The sequence below is a fragment of the Pelophylax lessonae genome, assembly GCF_965119305.1.
Source record: "Pelophylax lessonae genome assembly, chromosome: 4".
Lineage (NCBI taxonomy): Eukaryota > Metazoa > Chordata > Amphibia > Anura > Ranidae > Pelophylax > Pelophylax lessonae.
The window spans coordinates 512948544-512961232 of NC_138771.1; the positions used below are offsets into that span (position 1 = coordinate 512948544).

Genomic DNA, 12689 nt, shown 5'->3' on the forward strand with positions numbered 1-12689 from the left:
CACAATTATAAATGATACACTTACAAGAAGATTCTGCATACGTCAAAGATGAGGTGCCAGACAACTGACTAAGCTGAGTATTCTCCAGTTTAGAGAAAAGAATTATGCAATCTGCTAAGACAATCTACATTTGTAAAGAAGTGCAATGGCGGACATACACATCTTACCAATAATGACACCCACAATCCATGTCTACCAACAAAGCGAGGCCCACAAACAAGCTATCATCAAGTTTTCTGTTTTATTTAAGATTTTAGTTTTAATTCTGTAGACAGAGGTACATTTTCTTGGTTTAGTTTTAGCGTCAGGTTATAACCATGTTTTAATTTGTCTTATTTTCCCCCTCGCTTGTAGGCTTCTCCTCTTCCCAATCTTCAATACTGCTGTATCTTCCAGAAATGCAGAAGTTAGGTCAGGTGGCTGGTCAAACTCCGGCAGGTGACTTTCAAAAATGATATGAAAAAGCTGTTGGGTTTGTCATCAACTGGTCACATTGTGAAAAAGCAAAACAAATTGATCTGCTGCAGAAAGAGCACGTTACAAAAAAGAACACACAACCGTCTCTTCCTAATACCTAGACACATGTGCCACTTGATCAAAGGGCAAAAAATCTGTAAGTGCAAAGACTGCCCGATTTTGCAAATGAAACACAGGTCTGGAAAGGCAGATTATTCATGATGATTAAACGGTTTGGATCTTCGTGGCTGAAGAATGACAGAGTGCAGCTCAACAGCAGCAAGCATTTTCAAAACACCTTTTGAGGTCTTGTATTACCAAAAAAAAAAAAAAAAAAATCTGTACTGGTAGAGAGATTGGTTGACTGTAAGAAACAGTGGTTTGTTTATTCAGCTGAAAAAATCCATGGCTTAACTGCATCATACCCAGTTAAAAAGGCCCGCTGTACTGAACATTGAAAGCACCACTAACAAATGGCAAATGAGAAAAAAAAAAAATTGCAATAAGACGATTCTTCGTACTCATTGCTCTTAAACTCCTTCAATTCCACTGGGCCTGAAAATCAAGGTTGATAAAAACCTGCCCCTTTGGTCCTGAAGAAAATGAATGAAATGGTTTTGTTCGCCAGCCCTTAAACGGTTTAAAGGACAAAAATCTCTCAACAAAACTTGAATGGCATTTCATTTGAATGGTGCTGTCCGTTAACAAAAAGAAGTATTTACTTATGATCATGTTAGAACACTACTTCCCTAAAGATTTTAAGATTATTTTTTCCTGCTACTTGCACTAGCTAGATCTGAGAGCTGATAAATCACAATAAATTTTTTTTAAACAAAAATATATATCATGCAGCAGACCAATGATCTCTTTTGAAGCGATTTAACAAAATTTTTTTAATTTTCATCTCTCTAAACTTTTTGGGAAACTTGTAGTGCTCTTTGATGTTAGCCACCTTCAATAACGAGCTTTAAAATGATGACAGACTCTCAAATGGCAACATTTTTGGGAGGGAGAAGGGGTTGGTGATCCCCTCAAAATGAAGATTCTTGATAATTCTGGAAACTGTTAGAGGAGAAGAAATTATATGAGAGGGAAACACTGAGGGTTTTATTTTGACTGAAAACTGTGGTTGAGGCAGGGAAGAAAATTCCCAAATTCTAGCAGTCCCATATATTTTTATTCTCAATGACGGTCCAGGGTGGAGCTCTGTAGTAGATCTGTAGGTGTTTTGGTAGGGGGTCTGAAGGCGGTCTGAAAACCTGGGGGTGGGGAGTGGAAACTGGCAGGGTTTGTGGGGGGAGGGTATGGGCTCCAATTTGCTCTGTGTAGAGGGATCTGTGTGCTGAAGAGGTTGTTATGAGGGTGGTGGGGAGGTATACTGCTACTGGGGCCGTCCAACTCTGTCAGAGCTTGCAGGGACTTTAACCAGTGCGGTGGATTGTCATCTTGCAGAGGTTCTAAACCGTTTCCTGTCGATGACGGGATGCCTGGAAAAGAGAATAAAAGCAATATTGTAAATACATGGTTTACAGTAAAATGCTCATGCTACTAAAAATTCAGGGGCTAAATAAAGTCTACATTAGAAGGCCTTTATAAATGCAACCTGGATACCATTAGTACCTTCATCTGACCGCATTCGAAAGCTGCAGGTTTGCTGGCTGTGGTTTCTTTGGCTTAAAGAATATCTAAAACAAAACTATTTCTCTTTCGTTTTTAAAGTGTTTCTAAAAGGAAATTTTTGTTTTTTAAATAACAAACGTGGTATACTTACCTGCTCTGTGCAATGGTTTTGCAAAGAGCAGACTAGATTCTTTTCTTTTAGAGTCTCTCACCGGCAGTCCTGGCTTCTCCCCCCTGCTGAGTGCCCCTAGTAGCAAGTCTCTTGCTATAGGGGCACTCAATCAGGCTTGCTCCCAATACACACTGTCTTTATTCACACACAAGGCTCTGCCCCCTCCTCCTTGGCTCACTGGCTGTGATTGAGAGAGACAGACCCAGAGAGCCGCTGCTTCCATGAACATTGCTAGATCTAGTTGGGTCTCTGGTAAGTATGGGGGGGGGGGGGGGGGTTTACCTTAATTCATAGACTGCTTAACTGTAAAAAAACCTTGAGCCTTTATAGCCATTAGGTTTTAAAGTACAGAACATATTTTTTCTTGCTGTGTTTGTCCCATTACATTTTCATGTATTCTGCAGCAGACAATCGATTGCAAACATTTCCCTCTTAGCTAGTAACTGTTGTCCCCACTGAACAAGATACATATTTTTTCCTGTTCCTCTGACAATTGCAAAGGTTTGTATTATTTCCATTATGTTCCTTGTGACAATGACCACCAGGACAACAGAGCAACAACCAGTTTTTATTTTATTCAAGATGTGCAGCTATCTCTACACTAAATGGAAAAGTGTTTGTGGACATTTGACCATCACACCAGTATGAGCTTGTTCCAAAACAATGGGCAACAAGATTTTGGAGTGTCTTGGTGGGAGAACTTGTACCCCTTCAACAAAAAGATTTTTTTTGTGAGGTCAGGTGGTATATTGAATAAGACCTGGCTCTCAATTCACATTTTAATGCATTCCAAAAGGTCTGGCCTCTGTGTAGGCCCCCTCGAGTTGCTCAACACTAAACTTGTCAAACCAGGTCTATATGGAGCTAGTTTTGTGCCCAGGAGCACAGTCATGTTGAAACAGAAGAGGGCCTTCTCCAAACTGTACCACAGGATTCAAAGCACACAAAAAAAAACCAAATTGACTTGAATGTATATTCCATGTCTTGGAATACAGTACAGGACACATGTAACATATTCATATAACATGGTTTATAGGCAGAGTGCCTCCCCTAAAACCCTACTCCCACTGAATTGACTGCATTCACACCAGGCCAAACAAACAGGAGTTTGTTTCTGTTCTACGGCTTGTAATAAATGTTACCTTTTATATACGTCAGTGCACACTTTGAAGGTTTTAAAAAGGAGTCTTAAAATTACACCATGAGGCTATATTTTCTCTTATACAGTGCCTTGCAAAAGTATTCAGCCCCCTCGAACTTTGCGACCTTTTGCCACATTTCAGGGTTCAAACAAAAATATAAAACTGTAATTTTTTGTGAAGAATCAACAACAAGTGGGACACAATCATGAAGTGGAACGAAATTTATTGGATATTTCAAACTTTGTTAAATAAAAAACTGAAAAATTGGGCGTGCAAAATTATTCAGCCCCTTTACTTTCAGTGCAGCAAACTCTCTCCAGAAGTTCAGTGAGGATCTCTGAATGATCCAATGTTGACCCAAATGACTAATGATGATAAATAGAATGCACCTGTGTGTAATCAAGTCTCCGTATAAATGCATCTGCACTGTGATAGTCTCAGATGTCCGTTTAAAGCTCAGAGAGCATCATGAGGAACAAGGAACACACCAGGCAGGTCCAAGATACTGTTGTGGAGAAGTTTAAAGCCGGATTTGGATACAAAAAGATTTCCCAAGCTTTAAACATCCCAAGGAGCACTGTGCAAGCAATAATATTGAAATGGGAGTAACAGACCACTGCAAATCTACGAAGACCTGGCCGTCCCTCTAAACTTTCAGCTCATACAAGGAGAAGACTGATCAGAGATGCAGCCAAAAGGCCCATGATCACTCTGGATGAACTGCAGAGATCTACAGCTAAGGTGGGAGACTCTGTCCATAGGACAACAATCAGTCGTATACTGCACAAATCTGGCCTTTATGGAAGAGTGGCAAGAAGAAAGCCATTTCTTAAAGATATCCATAAAAAGTGTCATTTAAAGTTTGCCACAAGCCACCTGGGAGACACAACAAACATGTGGAAGAAGGTGCTCTGGTCAGATGAAACCAAAATAGAACTTTTTGGCAACAATGTAAAACGTTATGTTTGGCGTAAAAGCAACACAGCTCATCACCCTGAACACACCATCCCCACTGTCAAACATGGTGGTGGCAGCATCACGGTTGGGGCCTGCTTTTCTTCAGCAGGGACAGGGAAGATTGTTAAAATTGATGGGAAGATGGATGGAGCCAAATACAGGACCATTCTGGAAGAAAACCTGATGGAGTCTGCAAAAGACCTGAGACTGGGACGGAGATTTGTCTTCCAACAAGACAATGATCCAAAACATAAAGCAAAATCTACAATGGAATGGTTCACAAATAAACATATCCAGGTGTTAGGTGGCCAAGTCAAAATCCAGACCTGAATCCAATGGAGAATCTGTGGAAAGAACTGAAAACTGCTGTTGACAAACGCTCTCCATCCAACCTCACTGAGCTCGAGCTGTTTTGCAAGGAGGTATGGCCAAAAATTTCAGTCTCTCGATGTGCAAAACTGATAGAGACATACCCCAAGCGACTTACAGCTGTAATCGCAGCAAAAGGTGGCACTACAAAGTATTAACTTAAGGGGGCTGAATAATTTTGCACGCCTAATTTTTCAGTTTTTTATTTGTTAAAAAAAGTTTTAAATATCCAATAAATTTCGTTCCACTTCATGATTGTGTCCCACTTGTTGATTCTTCACAAAAAAATTACAGTTTTATATCTTTATGTTTGAAGCCTGAAATGTGGCAAAAGGTCGCAAAGTTCAAGGGGGCCGAATACTTTCGCAAGGCACAGTACTTTCTATTTTCAAATGAGTTTGGCAATTTTTATAGGGAGAAGTGATATTTGCCTGGGCTGTATGGGACTGTTCCCGCAAGCACTACTGACCACTCCATTTTTGAGGGTCATTTCAGTCTGGTAAGCAGTACATGATGCTTGTCTTGTCCCAGGTAGAGATTAAAACTCAGCGATAAGGTTTCTGCACTGAAGAATCATGATTAACCACTTGAAGACCAAGCCTATTCTGACACTTCGCTCCTACATGTAAAAATCAGTATTTTGCGAATCAGTATTTTTTGCTAGAAAATGACTTCGAATTCCTAAACAATATACAGTAAACCCCCGCTCCATCGCGGTTCAGTTTTTGCGGTCCCGGTATATTGCGTTTTTTTTTGTAATGTTATTTTACTATATAAATCATTAAAAATGAAATATTTTTGTGTTTTCCATAGCTCTTGCTATGTCTTTCAGTATCTTTTGTGTGTTTAAATGAGTTTCTATTGTTTTAAAAGTGTGTTTAAAGACCTTAAAATGCTTTTACACGTACAGTGACAGTAAAAAAAACATGCCTACAATGCATTTTAATAGGGTTTATCTATTTCGCAGATTTTCACTTTTCGCGGCTGGGTCCGGAACGTAATCCCCACAATGGAGGGGGGTTTACTGTATATATTTTTTTCAACAGAGGCCATAGAGAATAAAAGGGTGGGTGTTGCAGCAGTATTTGTGCAGCGGTTTTTCCAAATGCAATTGTTTTGGGGAAAAAGTACACTTTAATGACTTTTAATGCACAAAAACACAAAATAGATACTCAACAGGTCATGTCTTACAACTGCGCAGCCCGTGGAAAGGTGACAAACTTCGTACATTATCCATGTGTGGTGCAATCGCCATTTATGTACCCAGCGATCGATGCACGAGTTAGCCTTTGCTCATGAGCACATGAGCATGGTGGGATGGGGTACTTTAAAAAAAAAAAATGGTATTTTTGACTTACCATATAATCCATTTCTCTGATCATTGACGGACACAACTCCTGATTCTTCTTGGGTTATACTGCCCCCTACAGGAGTAGGGTACTAAGCAGGAAAAAGCTTGACTACGCAAATGGGCAGTCCCAGGGGGTATACACCCACTTTCAGCTATAGGCACAGTTTTGTTACAAGCAGTGTCAGAAGAAAGCCAACTCCACAAAGGGGGTGCCGTCTCCGTCAATGAACATCAGAGAAATGGATTTTACGCCAAGCCAAAAATCCCATTTTCTCTTTCGTTCATTGACAGACACAGCTCCTGATTCTTCTTAACCATTGGGATGTCCCAAAGCAGTGTTAAACAAGGAGGGGTGGAAAAAAAAAAAAAAAAGCTGAAAAAAATTCCCAAGGCTAACCATAGCCAACCAGGTAACATGGAGCTCAACCATAAACAAGTGGAGCTCACCTGAAAAAAACAATACACTCTCAAAGAGGACCAGGTCCACTAAGCAGCAGCCAGCAAAACCTTGCAGCCAAAAGAAGCATCCGCAGATGCCAGCACATCCACTTTTTAAACATTTTGTAAAAGTGTGCATCGACGATCAGGTGGGCGCCTTGCAAACCTGCGTCACTGACGCGTGATGACGAAATCTCAGGAGACACTAAGCGCCCTAGTACAGTGCTCCTTGACAGGGAAAGGAGGAACCTGACCCCTGATGCAACAGGCCTGAACCACCGTCTGTCTGATCCATCTGGAAATGGTCGCAAAAGAAGCAGGCAGCCCTTTGTGAGGTCTGTCCATGAGCACAAATAGAGTGTCTGACTTCCTAAAAGACTCCGTAGCTGCCTGGTACACCCTAATTGCCCAGACCACATCCAAGGCAAGCAAGACGATTTCCTTTGGATGTTTTGCCTGGGACACAGGAAAGGCAACACAATGTTTTTATTTCAATGACAGTCAGAGATCACCTTAGGAAGGAATGACGGACAGGGGCGAAGCACCACCTTATCTCTGTGAATCACCAATAAGGTGAACAACAGGATAACGCAGCCATTTCCGACACCCTGCGCGCAGAGGCGATAGCCACAAAAAAGGACACCTTCTGGGGCAGCGCAAGTAGGGAAACCTCCTAAATATTTTCAAAAGGGGAGGCTTCTGTAGAGCTGAAAGCACCACATTGAGATTCCAGGGCGGCAATGGAGCCTGCACTGAAGGAACCAAATGTTGGACACCCTAAAGAAAAGGTACGCACTAGGGAGTATGAGGCCAAAGGTCATTAAGACCGCCAAAATCGGATACCTGGCCCTCGATGGTACTCAAGGCCAACTTCTGTTCAACACCCCATTGAAGGAAGGTTAGGATCTGATCCACGGAAAAAGAGCGAGGATGAACCCCAAGAGACTCACACCACGCAATGTACGTCTTCCACGTATGATGGTAGATCTCCTAGCTTTTAACAGCGTAAAGAATCACGACTCAGACAAACCTCCATTCTTCAGCACCTGGCATTCAACAGCCAAGCCGTCAAAGCCAGCAACTGTAAAGCAGGATGGAAGATCGGTCCTTGGGACAGCAGATCCTCCCCTAGAGGAAGTCCCCATGGAGCATCGATGACCTGCCGTACCCGTGTACCAAGACCAGCGAGGTCAGTCTGCTCTGATCCTGCACAGGAGTCATCATGGCAGAAATTTGAGAGGGCTGGAACGAATCGGTCAGCCCACCTTAGAATGCCGGCTACTTACCGAGCTGCCAGGACACTACTTGTGCCCCCTTGGTGATTGACAGACCATGGCATCATCAAAATAATTTATACCGGACACCCCTGAAAACAAATTGCACAATAAGCCAAACAAAGGCTGATTTCTAGGATTTCCAGAACATTCATTGGCAGTCTGGACTCTGCTAAAGTCCAGACCCCCTGAGCACATCTGTGCCGAGGACGCCTTCCCACCTGGACAGGTGGCATCTGTAGTGACAACCATCCAGTACAGGGGGAGAAAGGATTTTCCCTGTCCAAGTGCCAGAGAACGAAGCCACCTCTAGAGATCATGGATCCTTGTCCTATTTCACCAGAATCTCTTTAGCAGAGATCTTGTGAGGAACTGTGCAAACAGACCGCCGCGAGGGTGGACACCATCAGGCCCAGGACCAGCATGCAAGCCCGAAGCATGACTGTCTGCTTAACAACAGAAGCTGAATTGCCTCCTGCAATGTCTGGAGTTTTTCTGGAGGAAGAAACACACTGGCTGAGGCCAAGCCCGAGTCAGACCCAGATAGTCCAGTTTGGTGGACAGAACCAATGCAGACTCATGAAGGTTCAGAATCCAACCAAACTCCAGTTGTCCATCAGTCGGAGACTCCGCTTGCAGAAGATCATCCAGGTACCCCAGTACCGCGATCCCCCGCTGATTTAAACAATGCCAGCACCGGGGCCAACACTTCTGTGAAGACCCCAGGAGCGGAGGCAAAACCAAAAGGTCCACACCACAAACCGACAATGCCCCTCGCCCACGGCAAAACGGAGGAAGCGTTGATGACTGGCAGATATTAGAATGTGCAGGTAGGCAGAAGCGAGAAGAAATCCCCGACGTAGGGACACCACTACTGTGTGAATGAACTGCGAAAATTCAGTTTAGCGCCTTGAGGTTCAGAAATGGACGTACCTTGCCTTTCTTCCTGGGAACTGTAAAGAGGCTTGAGTAAAAACCCTTGAAAACATCACGAAATCTGAACCGTAACAATCACCCCTTGAAGGAACAAGCCTTGCACCACCCCAAAGAGACCCGTAAGTGACTTGGGGACAAGTGCAGGTCGAAAGGGAAGAACCTCCGGAGGATAAGACTGAACTCGATCTTGTCGTCTGACTGAATAACTCCGAGGACCCACGCGTCCCATACAGGGAGGTCAATGGATCCGGAAACCAGCCAAGATGTTCCCCCACCCCAGATACGATTAAGGGCGCCCCTTCATGCAGAGGCAGCCTTGTAGGCAGGTCTGGAAGAGCCCGCTCGTAGCTTGCCAGACTAGGTCCACTTGGAACCTCCGGTGGAGGCCCCGACTTTTGATCCTCGTCTTCAGACCCTGAGGGACGAAAAAACTATATTTTTTGTTATTAGTAAAAAGGGGTGAATTTTAGAGCTGTTACGGAGGTGAAATCTACAAGTTTTTAACAGTGATTTGAGGCTAAAAGGACAGGTCAGAGTCTAGGATTATGAATGGCCCATGGAAGAAGAGTACTCTTCCCCCCATGAGACCCTTAACAATATCATCCAAGGAAGCGCCAAACAGGCAATCCCCTACAAGGGGGAAGATCAGCTAAGGCATTCTTAGCAGTTCGGTCAGGAGACCAGTATTTCAGCCAGATAATACGCCGAAGGACCACTGCTGATACAGACACCCTAGAAATCAAGGGAGCCGCATCCAAAGAGGCATCACAGATAGCATCCAAAGAGGCATCACAGATAAACTGTAGCCCCTGAACAAACTGATCCGCCAGCTCCGCAAGACAGGGGGAAGTGGTTTCCCCTGCAGGTTGAGGCGTAAAAGTTTAGCCCACTCGGTCAGAGTTTGCGACATCAGGGCAATAGTAAATACCGGCCTAAGTGCCGAACCAGCCACAGCGAAAGTATGACGGGCCAGAGCCTCCGCCCTCCTTTCAGCTGGATATTTAAAGGCCGGGGACTAATCAACCAGAATGAAGGTAGCTTTATTTAACCTGGAAACCGATGAGTCCACTACAGGTGGGACCGTCCACCTTTAAATAAAGTTAATCCTCATAAGGACACAGCAAGCAAAAAACGCTTAGGAACCACTGGGTTTTGGACAACCCCACTGTTTTGTGACAATTTTGACAAAGTAAGCGGAATAGGGAACACCCTCATCGCTTTGGAGGACCTGTGGGTGCCAAAAGGAACCGGCGCCTCCTACTCAGCATCTGCCACAACCTCCATTTTCAAAGTGTAACGCACTGACACAAACAGTGCATCCCCCAGCGCCTTTTCATGTGCAGCTAGAGGAGCAAAGGAATCATCCTCACTATAGGAGCACTCAGGGTGCGTGGACGCAGACCTAGTAGGGTCGCTATATACTAAGTGTGACGGTGTTCGCCGTCACTGGGAGCCAAAGGCAGATAATTAATGGTATGAATGGGACAGTAATATTTGTCAGCAATATCTTCATATAGAAATATGAAGATGTAATCCCACTTTACACTGAGAGACTTAGACTTCATGGCAATGGTCTATAACAGTCTGACTCCTAAATAATGTGTGTATTCCATGTCCCTCCATGCCAGACAGGCTTCCCTATTGTTTGTGTATTTGAATGGAATGTGGATTGTGCCTGTCCCATTGTTAAATGTTAATGACATCACATTGTTCTGTCCAGATGGCTAGATAATTTTTTTTAACAGAAAAGTTTTTATTTATGTGCAAAACAAAGGACATACAGAACAAGGTACATCCAATCATAAACAGAACACAAACTTGGGGATTACAGTATCAAAAAGAACTAGAACCAAGATATTTAAGCAATTGATTGAATTATACCAGATTATACAGACAACAATAGTGCATACTACACATGCCACAGCGCTGAGATTGAGGTAGCAGTAAGAAAGTGGAGGGGGGGGGGAAGGGGGAGGAACCAGCGAAGGGGGGGACACTCAGAAAACCTGAAAAGGACATTCCAGAGAGATCCGGGAAAAGGGAGAAAGGGTGAGAAACAGGAGAAGAGGAGAGGGGGGGGGGAGAGGGAAGGGGGGGGGGAGGGGAAGAGGGGGGCCAGAGAAAGAGTGGGGTGAAGGCGAGGAAGCCGAAGCCTCGCCACCAGCAAGTAGTAGGGAAGAGGCCTAGCGACCCAGCCAAGGTCCCCATATTTTATCAAACTTAGCGGGGCACTTTCTGGACATATAGGTTAGTCTATATAGGGGAAGAACCGCATCTACCACCTTCCGCCATTGGGACACGGTAGGAGGATCAGACTTCCTCCAGTTGGCAAGCAAAGTTTTCCTGGCGTAGAAAGAAGCGTAAAAAATCAGAAGTTTAGTGTGTTTCCCCGCAGGGAGGCCATCAGCCACACCCAAAAGGAAAAGTTTGGGGTCTAGTGGGACATCCAGGGTCGTTATTGTAGACAACTCCCCCGCAACCACCCTCCAGAAGTCCTGGATCAAAGGGCAAGACCAAACCACATGTATAAAGGAGCCCAGTGCGTTTTGGCATTTGGGGCAACGGTCAGACCTATCTGGGTAAATCCGGGCCAACTAGATGGCTAGATAATTAGTTTAGGTTAATTCTGTTCCTGTATACACCTTCATCTGCATATGATAATATAATTAGCCAGAGGGGAGGGATTGTGTACACTGTATGGGAATGACTGACTGTAAAACCCTGCTTCTATTGGATTGTGAATGTCATGTCCTGTTCCCAACAAGGTCCACCTGGGGGGTAACCTTGTGGGGGGAAAACTGTACGATTAAAGTTTGAGTTCCATTTCACCGTCAATCTGGAGTCCTGTCTCTCATTGGGGGAAGCTGCTACAAGGGATTGCTATTCTCTTCATACTCCCTTGGATAATCACTAAGCTCTTGTAAAAGCTTGTTCCTGCTTCACTCTCTGGGGAAAGAGGGTCATCCACGGGAACCTGGAGCCTTGTCGTAGGTCCAGGGTGGGTAGAGGATGGCGAGACCCCAACCAAGCTGCGGCGGTTCGTGGGGTCTGAGGTGGTTATGGTGTCTGGTGGAGTGCTTGGAGCCCTCGGGAAGCACTAGGAGCATCAGTCAACGGACGTACAGAGCCGAACGCGGCTTTGATCGGGTCTTCTCTTCGGTGGCCGTGCAAGATGGTTGTCCGGGTCTCCCGGTGGGACAGAAGACCTGGGCGAGCCGCGGAAGGTGGGGACACACACATCCCCTCCCGCTCCTTGTAATGACAGTCATAGGGGCTTCAGCTAAACGCACTGGGACGGCCCTCCAATGTGTGCGCAAAGCCGCTTGGACCTGAGCCCCAGCGGAGTCGACCATCCAGGGGCAGCAGAGGGGAGGGCGGGTGCCCAAACCGGTGGCAGTGGCATCAGCCACCATCACATAAGCCGCCTCATGTAGTTTCTGACTAGTAGGCTGAAAAGCCATGGCCTAAATATTTGGCCGGATCCGGCCGCGTACCCTCGGATGCTAAACTATCCGCTCCTCCAGCCCAACCGCTGCAGGGTGCCCACAGGACATCCCTGCCCCAGTCACCAACACCCAACACTCAACCCCACATTGCGCCCCAGGAAAGACCCGGTTAGCAGCAACTCCAACCAGCCCCTGCTTAAGAGCATGTGGCAACAGCCAGCTCATAACCCATGGAGAAGTGGGGGCTGAAAGACAAACATAATTTTAGAGGGGCTGGGGGAAGGAGGGGAACCCGGGGGTCCCATTGTCCCAGGGAGGGTTCCTTGTCCACCCCAAAACCCTACATGAGTAGAAGGGAGGGGGGAGACAGCTACTTACCATACCAGGAATAGGATGGGCACTGCTCTGGACAGACCACCGCTCCATCGTAATGTGGGTGCTGTTGGCCAGGAGAAACGCTGCGACTCAGGTCAAGACCAGGTCGTATGCATCCTCGCGAGACGTTTAACTCGCAGGCCAGTCCCCGTC

General features: G+C 45.3%; 1 protein-coding gene across 7 annotated transcripts in view; it reads right to left on the reverse strand.

The window, feature by feature from the left end:
• Positions 1-222: 222 nt before the first annotated feature.
• Positions 223-12689, reverse strand: part of CNOT4 (CCR4-NOT transcription complex subunit 4) — a 218867-nt gene continuing 206400 nt past the window's right edge. For all 7 annotated transcript variants that reach the window (XM_082255051.1, XM_082255049.1, XM_082255046.1 and 4 more), the window contains one exon: positions 223-1943. In XM_082255051.1, the coding sequence (XP_082111177.1) occupies positions 1639-1943 (305 nt within the window). In that variant the 3' untranslated portion in view covers positions 223-1638. The remainder of the gene's footprint in view (positions 1944-12689) is intronic.